The following is a 21,457-nucleotide window of genomic DNA, read 5'->3' as shown; positions in this document are numbered from 1 at the left end:
AAAAATATCTCAAATAGTATAAGCAACTCAAATACAATCTTAAAATACGTACGAAACATCAAATAAACCTAATAAAATTTGATTAAAATAACTAAATCCACGTATTTCAAAAGATGAATGATTAAATTGATTCAAAGTTTCAAAATTGATTAATTCCAAAATTCACTGAAAATTAAAGAATAAAAATATATTTAAACCAATAAAATAAGGACAGTTCTACTAAGAAACTAAAAAAGTTAAGAGAAAATATAAAAAATTTAAAATTGTATCATTATTGTCAATATGGGGTTGGAAACCTCAAATATTCCATCTTCAAAAACCTTGTTTCAAGTTTCAATATCATCATTTGTGGTTAAATTTCGGGTCAATATAAATATAGTTTTAACCTTTATGATAAACAATACCCTGGACAATAAAAATAGAAAGAATATAATTTTGTAATCCATCTTTATCTTATTTATGATGATTAAAGCATAAAAACTGAATTTAGTGCTACTCAACATTTCTATCTAAATCCATATTAAATATAATCAACATAATAAATAAAAAATAGTAAACATGAAAATTTTCTTACAACAAGAAATGTTAATTTTATTATTTTCTTTTTAAAATATCAATAAAAATAACGTTTTTCTTATCTTAATTGATGGTATTAATTAGTGTTAATTTCAAGAACAATAAAAATGTTAGTTACACAAGTTTAAGAAACATGAAGGACTAATGTTGAGTTTATTACATAAATTATAAAAAAAATAAAAAACAATTTTTGTGTCGAGAAAAGGAAATGAAAAAAGTATTCTGGTTTTGTGATGATGGTAGAAATTCTGAGCAGTTTTGTCTATTAGGGTTGGCGTATGTGGAAATAATGGGTCGGATAATTTTGACAGGAAAATAGGGAGTCATGATTACAAAAAGATTAGAAATAAAAGATTGAGAATATCTTCTTCATTCACTTCCCTCCCTGCATCTAGATTCTATACACTATACTATCTGCCTCTAATGCCTCTTTTAAATATGCATTTATTCTTTAACATTTGGAAATGCCTGATAAAAAATTCAAATTTCAAAACAAACAATAATTTAAATGTATAATAATCGATAATAACAATATTATTTCAATTAATATAAAATAGTAATATAACAAATTATATTTTCAACATTTAATTAGATTTTCTATTTAAAATATTTTAACTATAATAACAAATATTTGGCATCTTAACCACTTCAAAATTCATTAATTATTTGTAATTACATTAAAAATTTATAAAAAATAAAATAAAATAAAAGAATAAAAAGACAGAAAGATCACACTAAATCCATAATAAAAATTGCATATAACAAAATAAAGCCAAACTATACTTATGAAAAAATTAAATAAATATATGGAGGCAAAACATTAAACCACTTATATTATTATTTTTGAATCAAAGTTAAATAAACTAGTTATCATAATAATTTTTACTAAAAAAAATATGAAATTTTGAACTTCATATACTTACAAAAATACAAACACATTCGTCATCTTCGGTTAAGACTCCACAAAACTACTCATGGATCTAATTATAATTATTAAATTAAATATAAATAATTTTTATATTTTTCTTGTTGATAGTTTTTATTTATTTTGTAGGTAATTTTTTAGTTAAAAAATGGATAAATTAAAAAAATGGTTAAATGAAAAAAAGGTTAAATTTAAAAGAAAAAAGTCACTTAAAAAATATAATTGATAAAACAATTATTTTAATTTAAAATAACTTTTTAATTAAAAAATGGTTAAATTAAAAAATAGACAATTATAAAAAAAATATTAAATTTAAATAAATGATCACTTAAAATATAAAATTTATAAAATACTTATTTTAATTTAAAATCATTTTTATTTAAAAAATAAATATGAACACCAAAATAAGAAATCTCTTTACAGATATAATAATGTATATTTTGAATATTAAGAATCTGAAAAATAATATTTTAATTTTCTTTCTAGTATTTTGAAATTTTGATATTATTTTTAATTGTTAATATCGATCTATTATATAGTTGCTTTTATTATTATATTAGTAACAAGTCCATTAGGGTTGAATTATTTAAATCACTGGTTCAACAAAGGCTTGATCAATTACTAACATTTTTGGATAAAAATAATAATAGATTCATTAAAAATTAATAACAATACCATTTAAACTATAGTTAGCTTTTTTACTTTTTAAAACATTAGAGATTAATGAATAAATTAAAGAAAAATTATATTTTGACAAAAATAAAATTTGACAAACTTAATAAAGTTTCCATAAATAAAATTAAAATATATATATATATATATATATATATATATATATATATATATATATTTTAATCAAAATAAAATATTGAAGTGATACTCTTTTATCTAAATAAATTGTTTGTCAAAGTTATAAAAAAAACCTTATTAACCTACCATTTTCCTAAATTAAAACCATTGGAAAACATAAAAAGAAGTACTCTCCGTTCGAAAGTGTCTTTAGGAGTATATAATAAGACTGATTATATTATATTATATTATATATATATATATATATATATATATATATATATATATTATAAAGCATGAAAGTTGAGTAAAATTAGCAATGGAATTGAAGTGAGTTTTAAAAAGGCATAGTACAGTAGAACCTAACGTACAAGTTTCAGACGATTCAATGAATTTTAAATCAATCAGCTTCCAATAATTGTCCATTGAGGCATTGGGTCCCTCAACTTCAAGTGCCATTTTTTTTTTCTTTTTCTTTTACAAATTATAATTTTTATTTAATCAGAGATCAACTTTTTCAGAAATTGAAAATCGATCAAAATAGAAAGAATCTAAACTCTTTTTATAACCAAAAAAGGTGAATGAGTTAAAAAAAAAAGACTCAGAAGTTCTGTTAATATCCCCACACTTACAAAGTCAATATTTTCGCATCCAAAAATATTTGAACTCCTCTTCTCTGGTACAAGTTTAATTGATAGTATATAAATAAATAAAAATTTTATTTTACGATTTAATTTTGTATGATTAAATTATGTTTAAAATTTATTTATTAATATAGTATCAGACTTACAAATTAAAATTTAGTTTAATAAAATGCATTATTTATTTAATTTATTGTGTTATTTATTATCAAGATATTTATTATTTATCGGTCATATTAGATTATTCGTTATTCAGCTACCGTCAAATTATATAAAAACAATACGAATTTATAATATATAAAAAATAAAAAAAAATCATAATACAAATTAGTTTTATAACATTATTTTAAGTTTAAATATAAATAAAACTTTTCTTGAGTTTTAAGTTAAACTTTTAAAAAATGAAAAACCCTGTTACATGTAACTTAAAAATGGATTAAACATGTTTTCGATTTCATTAAAATTGAAATTAATTTTTTTTTTAATTTTATTTAATTTAGTCATTCATCTTTAAACAGATATAAATTTAATTATTTTAATTAAATATTGTTAAATTTGTATTGATATTTCAGACATATTTTATATATTTTATGATAATATTTAAATTGTTTATACCGTTTGACTTATTTATTCTTTAATGTCAAAATATTATAATGAAACATGTCTGAAATATTAAATAAATTTACCAAAATGTGACTAAAAATATCAAATTTACGTATTTTTTAAATTAAAAATTTAAATTAATCTAAAATTTTGAAAAGAAAATAATTTATTAATAGAAAAAAAAACATATTTAACTATTTAAAAATTAACCATACCAAAAAAATAAGTGTGTGAATATGATGAAGAGAAAGAAAAAGAAGAATTGAAGGGAAAAGAATAGAGTGATAGGTTAGGGTAAGGGCACATAAGATCCGACGTACAAATGATTGGTGCTCCATAGATTGTCCCCTCGAGACGTTGCAGCACGTCCCCATCACTAACCCTAATATTTTATGCACCCATCAATCATTCTTCTTAACTCTTTTCATTCTCTTCTCCCTCTTTCTTTATTCTATATAAATAATATTCTTCTGATGCTACTATTATTCTTTTTAATTTATCAATAATTTTTTTAACAGCTCACAAATATATAATAATATTATTATTTCGTAAAAATTGAAGTCGTATATTTCATCTATGTATAGTTTCATATTGTTTAAGAGATGGAACAAATAGTAATTCATATAAACTATTATTTTCTAATTAAGAAAAACATATTTTAAATATAATATATATTAATTAAATTTTAAATAGAAAAAATATTACAGGATCCTAAAAGTATTATATTGTAAAATTTAATGTTACATATATTTTGTTTTTCTATACCCAAAATTCTAATAAATTAGAATTGAGAGTAATAGTCATGGATATACATTATATTTTTTTAAAATTATACAAACTTATTTTAAATATATATATATATATATAGCATTAATTCTTTGGAATTATGAAAATTAAAATATACAAATAAAATAGAAATATTACAATTTTCATTATCATAAAAGTAGAAAATAAAAACCTTCTCTTTGTAGAAGGATATGGGAGAGGGAAGTCAGTTTCTGATCTAGTTTTAAAAATGAAGTAAATTCTTTACCATATAAAATTAATAAATAGAGTTATTTGAGGAAAAATAAATAAACGCTTTCATATCATCTATTCATATCAATCTCCCTTTAATGTATTACCAAAAAATATTTTTTATTAATAATTTGTTTAACTGTTATAATAAATCGTTAGAAACTCTTTATGATCATTTCTTTAGTTTGTGTTAGATGACATTGGTATTTTGTTTACTCTTTCACATAAATTATAACTCTATGTTTAATATTTAATCTTGTCTTTTATTCTATAAAAAAAATGAGCATTATTACCGTTCAAAATTTATCGATAGTTAAAAAAAAATCATAGATAAATCATGATGAATTACTTACAGTAAAAATAAGTAAAAAATGTTTATTGATAAATTTTATTGATGGATAAAAAAATTTGACAATAATTACTTAATATCATAAATTTTTAATAATTACTTTTAAATAATTATTAAGGACAAAAGTTTGTCCGTCGGTCGCAATTGAGTCTTCTTCATCCTTATTCGTCTCTTCTTCCTATTTTCTTCTCCCTATTTCGTTTCCTCTTCTCCTCTTCGGTCATCATCATCATGTTTGTAATTATCACCACCATCCTGTCATCCTCCTCCTCCAATTATTTTAAGATTTATTGATAAATTTCTAGAAAATTAAGTTATCGATATAAAATTTTATCATGGTCAAAGTCCAAAGTTAAAACTTTGACATTTATTTTACCGACAAAAATATCCATCAAAAATAAATATTATAAATTATTGACGAATTTTTTTGATGAAAATATCCATTCATAATGAACACTACAAATTACAGACTTCCACTCATGAATTTTAATGACATATATGTATTAGAAACACATATTCCAATTGGTAATAAAAATTCTATTTTACTGACATATATTAATAATGATTTTTTTTCGATAGATCTATTATTGACGAAAATATTCGTCAATGATAAATTTTCAGTAAAATCTGTTGATAACTTTTGTTTGATAGATTGATATTTTTCCATTGATAAATTTTTATTGGTGATTTTTTTTATCGTTAAATATTTTGTAGTGACAACTTTTTTCATTGATGAGTTAACATGTTCTTATTGCGAATGCTATTCAATAATGTTTGAATAATTTATATCTCAATTAATTTGTTTGTCAAATTATGTTGGTTGACACTTTAATTTTTAACTATTATCGTTGTAATAATATTTGATAAAATAATAAAATACTTTTATTTTATTGCTATAAAAAAAATGAGTTGAGCCCATTAATTTTGATTACAGTACAATAAAATATATAAAATAAATTAGAAGAATTAAATATTTTTAAGCAAGTCAAGTCATCTAGAATTAAATTGTGTAAAATAATCAAGTTAAACTAAGTTATATTATACTCATAGTTTACTGAACACTCATTAACACTCATAGTAATATCCTCAAATATTTATGTTTTTTTTTATATCTCTTTTGGAGATCTTATCCAGCTACGAATAATCTCCAAATATTAATTCTACATCAACTAATCTTTTTCTTTTGCAAAACACCTAGAGAAAGTAATAAAAAATTGGTGAAATTCTTAAAAGAAAATGAATTATATGTCTAGGTCTAGAATTTGATTAGCCAAATTTTATGTTTATCTTATTCTTATCATTATACTTTGATAAAATAACAACATTTTAATTGTTTTCTAATGTTAAACATATTTAGAATACTAAATTTTTAGATAAATAATTTTTTAAATAAATAAAAGTTTATGTTTATATTTTTTTTTATAAAATTTATTTAACCGGAAGAATCATATATCATTGTTTCACAACCTAGTTTTTATTATTTAAGGTTAAGTATGTTTTTAGTCTTCAAATTTTGACGTTAAATTAGAATTTGTCTTTGTCCAAAATTTTGATAAATTTTGACCCTTAAACTTTAGAATGAATTAATATTGTTCTTTTAACTTAATTATTTTATTTTTTTACGTGTCACACGCTTTCATGCTAACATTTGATCTATTTACACCGTTTGACATATTCTCGTTCAGTATATATTAGATAACATGTTTGACAAGTTCAACAAATTAACATAATTGGTTTAAAATAACTATATTAAGTCATTTTTTAAAATTTAGTGACCAAAATATATCAAAGTTTCAAACAAGGATAAATTTTAATTTCGTATCATAGTTCAGGAAACTAAAAACATGCATAACCCTATTATTTATTAATATAACCACATAAAATGTCTATTATTTATATGAATGTAAAATGTTTAACGATTATATTAATATGAAATTGAACATAAGCTAACTTCATGTTAATAATAAAAGTTAAGTCTAACTAGACCCCACAAAATTTATTTGTAAGATTTTGTAATGTAAGGTTTTACTCACTTATATATTGTAAATTGGTCTTATTTATAGTCGATATAAGACTGCTAACACACATTCTCACATTGAGGCATATACACATCAAGCATGAGACTAAACACTAACGAATGGTTTGATAATGGGTGAAATAATAGAAAATATAAATTCATTGATGGACAAAATTTGTTAGTAATCACCAAAATTCATTGGTAAATCAAAATTATCGACAACCCATTATCTGTAGGTTATTTTGATGAGTTATATGAAGAATTAAATAGCATTACCTCATAACCTAGTCTATATTATTTAGTAGTACTACAATGTCTATTATTTATGTGAATGTAAATGTTTAATGGTTATATCAATTTGGATTTGGTCAAAACTAATCTAACTTGAGGCTAAGAATAGGATTTGAAGTCTAAGTCAACTTTAGAAAATTGACTTGTAAAATAAGGTTTGTATTATCTTATTTATTATAAATTGACTTTATCTCTAATTGATATAGCACACATTCTTACGTCGAGATATATACATATCAAACGTAAGACTTGACATTAATGAATAATCTAATAATGAATAAAATAATACACATATCGAACAATAAATTTTATTAGAGTAAACTTTAACTCATGACTGATTATGTTAAAAATTAATCTTTAAACCTAACTTTTAATATCATAAAACCATTTTATAAAATAAATTATCACTCACTTATATATTAAAAAATATATTCTATTTATTCGATACGGAATGTTCTATGCATGATAAAAAGATAATTAAAATATAGTTAAGAAGTTATTTTGATTTTGTATGGAAGAAATGGAATATTTGATTTATGAAGTGAATGGAAAGTGGGAAACTGGAAAAGGAAAGTGGAGATAAAGGAGATTAATTAGGTGGAGATGATTAATGGTTGTGGCCAGTTGGGAGCAGAGGAGAGGGTACAGTAGAGGTAACTACAAGCATGCAGATGCAGAGAGAGTGCAGTGACCCATTATTATTGTTTTTCCATGACTTGTCTCTCCTCTATCACGTCATTCCTCTCTTTCTGACACCAAACCTCATCATTACTCACTCACCCCCTTTCTCACGTGACTACCACCCTTTCTCACGTGCCTCCAAATTCCATTCTTCAATGCCAATCACTCACTCACTCTTGTGACTAACATTAAATAATCAATCTTTTTTTTTTCATCATTCATTCCATAATTCAACCCACAGCGTAAAATCAGAAAATGCCCTCCATCTTTCTTTTCTTTTAATCTATTAATCTAATATTCTGTGACTTAAAACAGATCAATAATGGGTGTGTTGAACTTGACTACAATATTAAAAGTTTAGCTCTATTTGAATCCATCAAATTGAGAAGTTACAGTTAAAATTAATATATAAATAGTTAGAATGTATTCAAGTAGGATTTTTTTCTTGCCATTACACACAAGAACAAAAAAATAAATCTTAAATCTTGTGCATGACTATTTCACTTTGAGATATTTTATATTTTATAATTCGATAGATGGCTGTAGTTTCTCGATGCTATGTGCACGATGAATTTTTCTTTTTGTTTTTATAATTTGAGAAATATTGTTTTAATTGTTTGGTATAAATGTCATTATAGATTTATTTTTATATAACTAAATCGTTATAAATTATTTTCATAATAATCTACTATAACTTTATAATTATTATAGATAAAATCAATTTATAATATATATTTCTAATATATAAACAGTATAAATTTTATTTTATAAATTAATTTTATAAGATTGAATTAGATTTAAAGTTATTATAATATATTTATTTTTTTTTTCTTTTTAAAGTATTTATAATATAAAAAAGAAAAATCAAATGACTCATGGCTTTAAATATCTCACACATATCCTTTATGTGTTCTTCTTATTCTTTCCATTCTTTCCACGTACAGAACAATCTACATTTTGTAATACTTAGTTTCTGTTCTAATCTATTTCTGGGTTGAATCAATCATATATATTAGAGCATGATATATTTGTACTGCATAATACGGAATTATATAACCTAATGAATGAATTAAAGTCATGTTATCTGTTCACATTTTTAGTTTTTAACAACCCACTTGAAGACCTAACGTTGGTCTCATGTGTACGTATTCATGCAGCAGCATTATTTTGAATTATCTATACTAGTTTCATTTCAAAGTCAATGAAGAAGAATATGACCTATAATGAGAACCTGTTTAAAAAAAATGATAGTTACGTTAATATGGTAGGTAGTGGCTTTATTTAATGTTGAACTGGCATGTTCACTGATTCACCAACAACAAATAGCTTAGTTTTCTTTCATATTATAATGAGATTGGATTTTGTTAAATTTTGTTTTGGAAAAGAAAGTCTCCTTAAGATTAGAACAATCTTTCTCTGTAACATTCAATATTGTGTTACGTGTTTGGGTTGAGATTTGGATAACGAAGGAACTTTGATCTTGAAGTCATTGGAGAAAGAAATATTTTACTCCAAGATTCATGAAACGTGCCACTTTGATTCCATGGTGGTTGTTTGTTGTTGTTTCATTGTTTGACCAAGTTACTCCCAGTGAAACTGTAAATAAAATTTCATGAAACAATGATGGTGTTTTTGAAGGGAGGAATAATCTTTTTGCATGATTGAGAATTACGAGAGATAAATAAGAGTCTCAAAATAAAAATAATATAATTATTTGGATGGAGAATTATTAGAGGAGTGTGACTTTATGGCATGGTTGGTTTAGAGAGAGAAGAGGGACCCATCCAATAATTCACGCATCTCTCTCTGCAGCTTATCATTAAAGCCTGCATCACTTCAATTATTGCAATGATCCCAAAAGCATGACATATCTCACCCTCCTCATTTCCTCTGTGTGCCTATTTTTAATTACCACTTCTTTCCAAACCTATCCCTCCCACGCGCATGGGACCACCCCTCCTCCCTTTTCCCTAGAAAATCTCACCCTTTTACCACCTTTCATTTCCCTAATTTCTCTTGTAGTTTTCTCCACAAAAAATTTCATACTCTTCATCTTATTTTTAACTCATGTAATGTAACTGAATAAAAAAAAATTATTTTGACATTCTAATAATTTATAAAACTTAAATTCTTTCTCAGTTAAAAAAAAATATTTAAAATTTGAGGAAAGAAAAGTAATTATTGGATTTGATTGTACACATCTCACCCGACCCTCAGTTTAAGGAGTTCTTGTCATTGGATACCAATCTTCTTCTTTTCTTTTGTTTACGAACTTTTAACGATCCGGTTTTGCATGTCTATTTTGAAGATGGTAATGGTTGAAAAGATGGTAGAGATTAAAGAAGCTTGGGTTCCCCCTTTTCATGAACCATAAATTCATTTGCTTACATAAACCAAGATCGAAAGCAGAAAACTTTTGTTGGAATAGTAAAACCCGGTCGGTTTGTCTCTCTAATGAATGCATTATAATAATCCCAATTAGGTCAAATTCAAATCTCGTGCTAATCATCTCATCCACTTTTTTTCCAATGTTTTTCTTCCCACGCATCACGCTTATTTCTAAAAAGAAATGAACTAGTTTTTATTGAATAACATAAACCTATATAAAATTATTCTTTATTTTTGTTTATTTCAAACGTGCTTTTGCGGCCAACTAGCTGGTGATTCGTACAGACAGCTTAACGAACAAACAAGACCAAGATATATATATATATATGTAACATTTTTTTTTTAAAGGGAAAAGTTTACAAATTTAAAACCTAAAGTGGTCCATCTTTACAATACCAAAAAATATTATTATTTTATTTAATAAAGATTTGCTCTTTTTGAATATATAAATAAGTTGACAGGTTAGCGATTTATGTGGTCTTTTAAGTAACAAAGAATTAAAGATGTTTACTTAAAAAACAACAAAAGAACAAAATTTTATTATTATTTTTCAGACTCTAACTCGTGGCAAATTTTTTTTTTAATATAAATCAGTAGAGAAATGCATGGGGAATTATAGTTAAAAGCTATATTTAATAAAAATTTGCAGCATTTGTTTATTTTGATACTTGTTATTATTTCAACATCTCAAATAATTGAATTTTGTCATTTATAATAGTTTTCATTATCGTGAAATTGTTTTTATTGTAAAGACTGAAAAATTAAAGTAGCCACACAAAAAAAAAAAAATTATTGAAAAGTAACAAATACAAACAAAAACCCTAACGTATTATTTCATAAATATCCTGAGTGCTATAAAATAATAGGATTTTTGTGCAGCTCGAAGATCTTTTTAGCTGGAAGCTAGAAGAAGCATGTGATTTCACTTGAACAGAAGTAATAGTTAAACAATCTGGTAATCTTTTTAGGGTTATTATTTAAGTGGGAAGAAAGTGCAGAAACATAGATAGATAATATTAGGGTTAATTAATGGGGAAAATGAAAGGCAGAAACAGTACAGTTGAACTGTTTATACATGCCTTAATAGACATAGCCCACATGATTCTGTATTGGGTACCAAAGACAAATGATCATTCTTATCATACTGTCATGCATAATGAGAATGAGAATAAGCATGATGGTGACGATAGATGAAAGGCCAACATATATACTGGCTAATCAATAAGACAACAGGAGCAGGTTTATAATCCCAGACATGTCTCTCAGATGATATATCATTTTCTTCTTCTCATCATGACGCTATTTTTCTTTCTTTCTTTCTTCTTCTTCTTCTTTCTATAACCCTCTTAAATTTCACTCCATTTAATGGGGGTTGTTGGTTCAGTAAAAAGAAAAACCACATTTAATTATCTCTTTGCTTAAACTCAGTTCAAAATTGACTACACATTTTTCTTTGTACCACTTTTTCCTGCTTCGGTACGCACCACAACATTACACTAGAATGGAATTTCTTTGTACCCCTTTTCTTTATACCACTTTTTGCTTAAGCATTTTGTATCGTCTTATTAAATTTTCGACCATGACAACTCTGCTGCGTAGAAAAATTCTCTTGTTGGAAGATAAGAAGAAAGAGGAATAAAAATATGACAAGTGCCAAGAGGGTTGTGGTTTTTGTTCTTCAAATTTATTACACGAGTAAGCTTCACCTACCCATGAAATTAATTAAAACACCAAAATAGGGCTAACCGGATTCACTTAAAACGGTATATAAACTGGAAAATAACTAATAGAATCTCAGGCGGCTTTTTCTGACCACTAATTATAATTTTCCTTCATTCTAGATTCTCCAAACTTTAATCCTATCATTTCTTAATTCCATTTGCTTCATTATTTATGTATATACAATCCCACAACATTCTCTTGCTTCATTCGGTCTATGTACGTTAGGTTAGAAATGCAATATGGTAACCCTAGTTTATTGAAATAAATGCTCAATTCAATTGGTGGTACAAATACTTTTCCAACTTTTTAAAAAAAAATTGATTACATGTTTGGTTTATACAATTATTTATTTTTTAATTCTTATGAATAATATATTGATTAAAAGTATTTACTAATTCATTTTAATACACATATATATAAAATTCATTCTCTCTCTTATCTTAAACCATGAGAAGTGTGTACAAAGCTACCATATATATATATATAAAAAAAAATGGTTGTGTACATGGTGGTGGTGTATTTTATGGGAGTGTGGTGGTGGGGGAAGGCATGACAACGGTTGAATATTTAAATAGATTCACGTGCCTTTGTCAACCTGTGTTTGTCGGTCAATCTTTATTCCCACAAAGGCAAGGGAAGAAGCCAACATAAAAAGGCAGTGTTGTTGCTGTTCTTGTTGCTTCTAAGGAGAAGAAGAACAACGAGTTCAAGTAGAAGAGGTTTTCTGCAACACCAACACCAACCAACCAACCCAATGTGCCCTTTCTAACCCTCTTCTCCATTCAACAAACTACAACTACTCTCTGTCGGTACATATATAACATCATCATCATCATCATCATCAACATCAACAACAACAACAACATCAATATCTCAAAACTTCCTCTGTTGCTTCAAATTACGCACCTTTTATCCACCCCTTTACCATGGAACTGGCTTTGAGCTTAGGCGACACTTCCAAGCCCTTCACTTTTCTCGACAAGCCTGCAAATTTACCCTCCAAGGACCCTCCTGGGTTCTGCATAGCAACGGGGAAAGGCTTTGACGAGAAAAGAAGTGATGCTGAGAAAAGGGGTTCTTCAGATCCACCGGTTCAGCTTGATCTTCTTCCTTTCACTCCCGTTCTCAGATCCCAACCTCCTTCCCAGCTTCGAATCCCTTGGCTCGCTGAACCATGTAATGCTCTCTCCCTTTTACGTTTCTTTCGCGCATTCACTCATTCAATCTCATCCCTTTTCACACACACAACAGATTATCGTTGCATTTTCAGTTTACATTAAAGATTTCCCTAGTTTGAGTATCACAGTTAAAAGATAAAATTTTCAGTTTGCTGATGCTTTCTTCGTGTTGGGTATGTCCATGGATATAAAAAATTGTTTTCGTTGTTTAGGATGAATGAACACTGAAGATTTCTTTTGTTTTTGTTATCTTGTAATTTCTTATGATGATGAGAGCTGTGTTGTGTTAAGTTGTGATGTGTTGCTAAAGTTTGGTGTGTTGTGGTTCTTGACTGTAGGTGGAGCGGCGAGGGTGCTGGACGTAAACCTTTTTCCGGCGGCGACGGAGGACGGCGATGACGGGACGTCGCTGTCGTCGCCGAGCAGTGCGGTGTCGCCGTTTCAGATGGATTTCAGCATGAGAAACGGTAATGCGGAGTTTGGAGGAAGAAACAGGAGGGAACAACAAGAGGGTGAAGGCACCAGAGCCAGTGATGACGAAGAAAATGGCTCAACCAGGAAGAAACTCAGACTCTCCAAAGAACAATCAGCTTTTCTCGAAGAAAGCTTCAAAGAACACACGACTCTCAATCCGGTAAGGCTACAACACAAGAACACCATTTTGTTTCTTTGGATAAACTAGATTAGTTCGTTTGTTCTTGTTCTTTCTTTGTATTGTTAACTTATTTATTAATTTTGACCATAACTTGCAGAAGCAGAAGCTTGCTTTGGCTAAACAGTTGAATCTCCTCCCTCGTCAAGTGGAGGTTTGGTTTCAGAACAGAAGGGCAAGGTAACTGAATCTTTAACTAACAACCACCTTCGTTAACATTTTGTTCAAGTTAATGTTAAACATTGTGTTGTGTTTGATTTGGGAATGTGATTTCAGGACAAAGTTGAAGCAAACAGAAGTGGATTGTGAGTATTTGAAGAGATGCTGTGAGACTCTGACAGAAGAGAATAGAAGGTTGCAGAAGGAGCTTCAAGAACTCAGAGCCTTGAAAACTTCTCAACCATTCTACATGCAGCTTCCGGCCACAACTCTCACCATGTGTCCCTCTTGTGAAAGGGTTGCCACAAATTCCACAACAACGAACCAAACTTCTTCCACCATCAACAATAACGCTTCTCAACTCCCTGTCGAGTTATCTCTCAGCAAGCCCAGAATATTGCCCTTCCCCAATGCCCAGGCCCAAGCAACCCAGACACAAGCCCAAGCTCAAGCCCATCAGATACCCTCTTCATGATCTTCATTCAATGAACAATTTTTTTTTGGATGGTTTTTACATATCATATATATAACATATATATATAAATAGTTCGATATTATGGTATATCATAGAGGATAAAGACAAAGGATTCACCACCCCTTTTTATCGTTTTGTATATATTTTAAATTTTTATTTATCTTCTTTCATTCATCTGTTTTTTTCTTTCTTCTCTTCGATGAATGATCCTTTTTGTCGATCGGTTAGAATGCACCAATCTTTTTGGTGGTGAAATTGTGAAATGAAATGAAAGGCTATTTTTTTCTTTTGGGTCTTTGTCTTGGTTCGTTTATTTTCCTTTGCCATGATGACACGAAGAGCGAACTTTTAAATGACCTTTCTACCCTTAACGTACCCTACTCTATTATGTACTTGTAATTTTTGCAGTAGGGCCAGTGCTATTACTGGTGCATGGAGCTTTTCGAAATTAAGTACTTCGGAGAATAATAATTGAACCATGTAATGACTCTGATTTATTTTGTGGGAGGTTTTAAATCCTTACCACCTTTGGTTGCATTAATCACTCTATGGAATGTGTACTTTAAAGCACAACTGCAATAAGTCTCAATTAGTTTAACTGAATATATGCTTTCAAAGTTCAAAAATAGTGATTTAATTGCTTCTGTTTTTTGAATATGATGATTATTGAAGAGTGAGCCGGAGGGTTTACTTAATTGAATGTGCAACAACTAATCTATGGCAACATCGCAGGAATAACTAATGGCCAACGGTTTTCATGATTGTGGTTGTAATTGGGTTGTTTTAATTTGGATTAAATATATTTTTATCTAAATTTCAGTAAAAATTACAATTAGTTTTGATTAAAATTTTTGAATTAATTTAGTTTCTCAATTTTTTAAATATGTGAATTTAGTTATTTTAATCAAATTTTATTAAGTTTATTTAACGTTTCGAACATATTTTATTATAGCATTTTAGTTTGTTTACACTGTTTAACACATTTTTACTTCAATGTTTAACGAAAAACGCATTTGAAACGTCAAATAAACGTAAAAAAATATTAATATAAAAGATAAATTTACACATATTTATAGATAAAAAACTAAATTGATTTAAGATTTCTAAGAAAAATCAATTTTAATTTTCACTAAAAAATAAAGGACAAAAATATATTTAACTTTTTAATTTATGAAAGTAAGTAATTTGTTAAAACTTCTAAGTGTATGAAAAATTATGCATCATATACTAATTGCATGCATGCACAACGCAAATCATTAGATTTTTTACACACGGTGCCAGGGATCAATCTTTATAACTCGTGACATGCTTTTTAATATAGAAGGTTAATTTGTGGAAATAAAAATGTGGAACTCTATACATGTTTCTTTTTTTGTTGATTAGAGTTTATGAAATTGTAAAATAAAAAATATTAAACATAATATGAGACCCTTAAAATTTTACAAATTTGAATCAATTATTAGGAATGCGTGTTCGTAAATAATATGTCTGTAAGTACTTTTTTATTTCTAAACTCTTAATGTTTAAATCTCCCAATTTTGTTCTTAAACTCTTAATGTTTAACAATTTTCAAGTCTCACCAATTTATTTTCCACATATATTCCTACCTACTTGAATGTCGAAATTGCCATATTTTCTTGTAGTATAAACTAATAGTTAAAATTGTAGATATTAAATGAAGATATTTTATACTAAATATGCCAATTATCAGCGGTTTTAAGTGTTCCTTAAACATTGTGCAAAGCCTTAAATATCAAGACTTTATAAATCGATAAAATATATTCTTAGATTGCCATTACACGTTATTGTCACTATTACTATTATTATTAATTATTATTATCATATGACAGTATGCATTAACAATGGTGAAAGTAATTTTGTGGTGATGGATAGTGATGGTAATGATGTTGATTGGTTTAGAAAAATCTAGCTTCATTCTTGTTATTTTTTTTTTATATATAAGAACTTCATTATTTTTATTCATCCCACAAAAACAATCCTCATTGATTTGATGATTATTCTTTTAAAAAGGTTTTGGTGTGTACTATTGAGCAATGGTGATGATGCATAGATTGTTAATGGATGTGGAAACCTATATGAATGTGGGGGCATGATAGTGAAAAAGGGAAGTTAGGAAAAACACAATGATGGTGTTAGATCGAATCTACAATATAAATGTAAGTTTTGATGATTGTAGTTTGGTGGGTGTACACATGAATTAATTTACGATCATGCACGCCTTACAAAAGTACCACGCAGCAAAACTCATGGCCAAGCCTTAATTTTTTAAACCAATCAAAACTTTTGCTCCTTTGTTTCAACAGTTATCATCTATGATGCTCCGACACATCTCATGAATAACGTGTTCTGTGTTTGATACGTATCGGACACTGACATTCGTACTATATTTGTAGGATATACTATATCCAATTTGAAAGATATTTTTTTATTTTTAACATAATTTTGATGATTAAAATAAGGAACAAATATTATTTTATCACTACTTTTCGCATATTGGATACTAAATAGATAGATTGGATTCATTTTTGTGTTAGTTGACAGTTTCAAATTTAACATGTTTATACACGTCGTGTCCCGTGTCCTATGTTTTTTCAATTTAATCGTATCTTCGTATTTGTGTTTGTGTCGTATCCGTACCCATATCCGTATCCGGGCAACATAGGTTATTACATTACATACATGATGTTATTCTAACCTTCATGGTCAATTTAAGGATGCTTTCTAACATGTTCTTGTTCTACCAAATTGCAAGGACATGAAGGTTGCTCAAAATAACAATTTCTAATTCTTGAAAACAAGAATAAAAAACATGTATATGTTATTGGAAGTCTCACATCGATTAGTAATAAGACAATTTCATAGTATATATTTATAAATGGAGTGCAAACCTCATCTTACAAATTATTTTGGTGGGATTGAATTAGACTTAAAATTTACTTCTTAAAACATGTTTTGCTGTGATGATCAGTATTTCAATGAATAAAAATGAAGAGAGACGAGTGAATGATCGAGACATTGTTGTTGACGAATATAGGAATAGGACTATGAATGTCCTTGTAGAGAAGCATTATCTTGAAGGGCAAAAACATGAGGAGAATTATTAGTTTTGGGTGTGAAGGATCCATCCATGACTTGAATTTGACCAATGATGGTTTCTGATAAAATCCCCAACCATTCATTCACCCATATTTATTTGCTTTTCTATCAGCTGCAGTGAAGAGTACAACAAACGAAAATGAAATATCAAACAGCATACAACAAAATCAAATCCCACGCGTTGAGTTAAATCAAGGACGACTCTTCCCTCCATTATTCTATCATATTCATATTCGATTCATTGCTGTTTTTTCATACCAGAGATCACTCAGAGTGACGTAATTTTTTCTTAATCATTGAAGTCACAATCGCCCTAGATAATCATATATCAATATTTTATTATTTCTGTTTCATTACAGGATATTTATAAATTTTTCTTCATCGTTTTTCTTGAATTGATTTTATGGAAAGAATTTTTATGCTTACGGTCTCACGCATAAAATAAATACATACAAATAACTCATACTTTTATCATGAAAGTATAGATATCTCTTTATATCCATGTACCATGATGATGCTTTTTAGCACATTAATGTTTGTAGTACATACTTAAATACTTAAATATTTATGATTATTGGTGACATTAAATGAAGTTGGAGTTTGTTTATTAGTTTTCTGTAAATGATAATGGTTGAATTGACAAAGCAGCGTTAAAGTGTTTTCGACTGTTGTATTTGCAGTCTAGCTCTGCAGATAACCCCTTCCCTAACCCTAAATTACTAACACCATATAATACCATAAGTAACCCTAAACAATCTTTTTCATTTTTCTCATGTCTAAATTTTTTATATTAGTTAAATATTTTTTTCTTTAAATTATTATAAAATAATACATTTTAGTTTTACATTAAATTATAAAGTATAAGAAAATACTTTACAAAAATAAAGTAAAATATCTTTTTACTATGTACTATTTTGTGACACTATAAATACTCTCCATGTCATTCGTTTGATTATGTTTTATATAATTTTTACGAAAAATGAATATGTTATTAAATTAAAAGTAAATTTTATTTCAAATTTTGATATCATTTGTTTTTTTTAATAAGTCTTTTTAAGTCAACTATATTAATACTAAAAAATATTAAAAATGTTTCAATCTTTTATTTGAACAATTTATATGATTTAAAACATTTATCATCCAATATCAATTTAAAATGTTGTTTAAGAAATCCATAAAAATTAACATTATTAAATTAAAAAAATTATATATATATATATATATATTAATTTTTAGAATTTAGAAACTAAAATATATAATAATTTCGCATTCAAATTTAAAAATTTAAAATATATTTAACACTTTTCATAGAATATATAAATTAAATATTTTATAATGATTAAAAAACATGAAATTTAATCCTTCGTAAAATATAAAGATTAAATATTTTATAATAATTAAAAAACGTAAAATATATTTAATCTTTTAATATCTTAAAAATACATTAATTTTGATATTTTAAAACATATAAGTTATTTTAATATAAGAAAAAAGAATAATTTGAAAGTAGAACATTAAAAAGATAGTGAATTAAGAAGTTATTAGTAATAATTGAATTAAAAAGTTTTTAAAAATTGTCCACAGATCTAGAGAAAAAGAAGTTGGGATGAGAGAAGGTTTTGACTTTGCATGTGAATAGAGTAACTGCATATAAGTTAAAGACAGCATCTGAAGTAGATCTTTGGACAGGCCTATAAACATAACCCTCTCACCTATCATCTATTACCTAACATTCACCCTTTTCTCTTACTAGACTACCCTAATATCCACCTACACTTTCCCTCCAAACTCTTCTTTTTTTTTATTACTTTTTCCAACACGCACTGCAAAAATATCTGTTCTTTACTTTCAAAGCCAAACACTGATTAATGTTGTCTGTGTTACATGACCAAGAGAAATACAAAAACATGACTCATTGTTACTTAAGAAACAATTATTTATATTAACAAAGAACATGGGGTTCTTATAAACAAAATTTAAATTAACTTTGGTGATTTTGACTATTTTTTTAGGTTCCATAATGTGAGATACCATTCTTTAAAAAAAGTTAGTTAATTTTATTCCATGATAACCTTTTTTTTAAAGGACTCGTATTTTTATATGTTTGTTTTAACTTTATTATGATTTAAATAATTCTTAAATAATTCTTATTTAAGAATTTGTTCAATTTACTTACATATTTATGCTTTTACTTTGGATGAACAATTTATTATATAGTACATTTTTCTTAAGTTAAAAGAAACTTGGTGGGTCATATAAACTCTTTATAAAAGAAGATTTTTGTTTTCTTCAAGTTAAAATCTCACTAGGAAACCATCACTAAAGATATTATGACTTATTTACTAACTAACTATTCAACTTATAAAAATGATAGAGTTTATATGTAACAAAAGTCGTCAAAAAAAAAACTTCCAATATATTTTAAAGACAAAAAAATAATATTGGGCCCAAAAGCAGTCCGGCCCATCCATAAGAGGCTCTACTTTAATGCAAACTTAAGTCCAGCCCAACTTTTCAGGTTTAAACAAACTTTTTCAATTTATGCATAATTCTTTCATTTGAATTTTTCTTAAATTAAATTTTTAGCTTGCAATATTGATAGTAATAATTGTTACAAATAATGGGACTACCACAACAGCTATAACAATCTTTAATATAATTCTCAGTGATCATATTCACAGTTATTATCAAGCAAAAAGTCTACCACCTGTATAAGCATCTTCCACATCACCATATTTAATAATTAAAAGTTATAAAGATATTTCATAATTGATATGTTGGTCCATTGTGAAGTGTACATATTTGTGCAATATTATTATTTTTTAAATTGTGACTAAATTAGAGGACAATACCACATCCCTTTCAAGACATTTATAGCACCGAAAATTAATGAGAACATGATGAAATATAAATTTGTAATGTTGATTTTTTTTTTCTGCAGCCATAATGTGTAATGTTGATATTTCAACCACTTTATAATATATATATATATATATATATATAATATGTTTTAGTATTTAATCCTAAGTACCCTATTACAAATATGGTTGCTAAAAATTTGAATCGAAATACTACTCAGTTGAACTGAAAAAAAAAACTGATATTTTTAAAGAAAATTGAATTGAATTATTCTATGAATTCATTTTTTAAAAAATAAATTATTTTTAACTATTTATAAAAGATAAATTTGCTTCAATTAATTCACAATATCATATATATTTAGTTCAATTTATTTAAAATATTATACAATTTAACTCCATTTTATTCCAGCACTTTTAAAAATTAACTCGTTCAGCCTTTCGCTAACTTTAATTACAAAGGCAACAAATTGAATAGCAAAGACCCGTTCTTCATATATTTGAAATCACAAAGGAGTTTTTTTTTTTTTTTTATTATTAAAAACATGTTCAAAAATTAAATTAAAACACCTACAAAGATGAAATTGTATAATGATATTAGTCAGAATTAATAAAATCAAAGCAACACAGCTAAATCTATCTATCTGAATGTGAACAAAGAATTGAAATGGAATGAGTTCACATTTTTGTTGAAAAATAGGAACCACGTTAATTTACTATTCTTAAATAAAATTATAAATATATCTCAAAATATTATTTTACAGCATGGACCGACATAAACAGTGATGAATACATAATTTTCAAGAGTCAAAGGTTTCACGTGACTATACACAGAAAAAAGTTCACACCCATTTGAATTCTTTATGAACAAAGAATCAAAGAATCATAATTTATGACTAAATCCAAATCCTGACAAAAACCAACGTATCGTTTTCAACATAAAAACAATTATCACCGAAAAGAAAAATACTCTGAAGAGAGAGTGGGAAACCTCCTAGAAAAACCAAACAAGAACATCA

At 26.6% G+C, this 21,457-nt stretch overlaps 1 protein-coding gene across 1 annotated transcript; it reads left to right on the top strand.

The window, feature by feature from the left end:
* Positions 1–12,534: 12,534 nt before the first annotated feature.
* Positions 12,535–14,752, top strand: LOC114191634 (homeobox-leucine zipper protein HAT14-like). The gene is made up of 4 exons (XM_028080933.2): positions 12,535–13,175; positions 13,516–13,811; positions 13,930–14,009; positions 14,106–14,752. Exons 1-4 carry the CDS (start codon positions 12,926–12,928, stop codon positions 14,461–14,463), a joined length of 984 nt encoding a protein of 327 aa, XP_027936734.1. The 5' UTR covers positions 12,535–12,925; the 3' UTR covers positions 14,464–14,752.
* The last annotated feature ends 6,705 nt before the right edge of the window (positions 14,753–21,457 follow it).

This window comes from Vigna unguiculata, chromosome 7 (genome assembly GCF_037176805.1).
Source record: "Vigna unguiculata cultivar grain cowpea cultivar isolate G323 ecotype 2 chromosome 7, ASM3717680v1, whole genome shotgun sequence".
NCBI lineage: Eukaryota > Viridiplantae > Streptophyta > Magnoliopsida > Fabales > Fabaceae > Vigna > Vigna unguiculata.
This window is presented reverse-complemented; position numbering and strand designations above follow the sequence as displayed.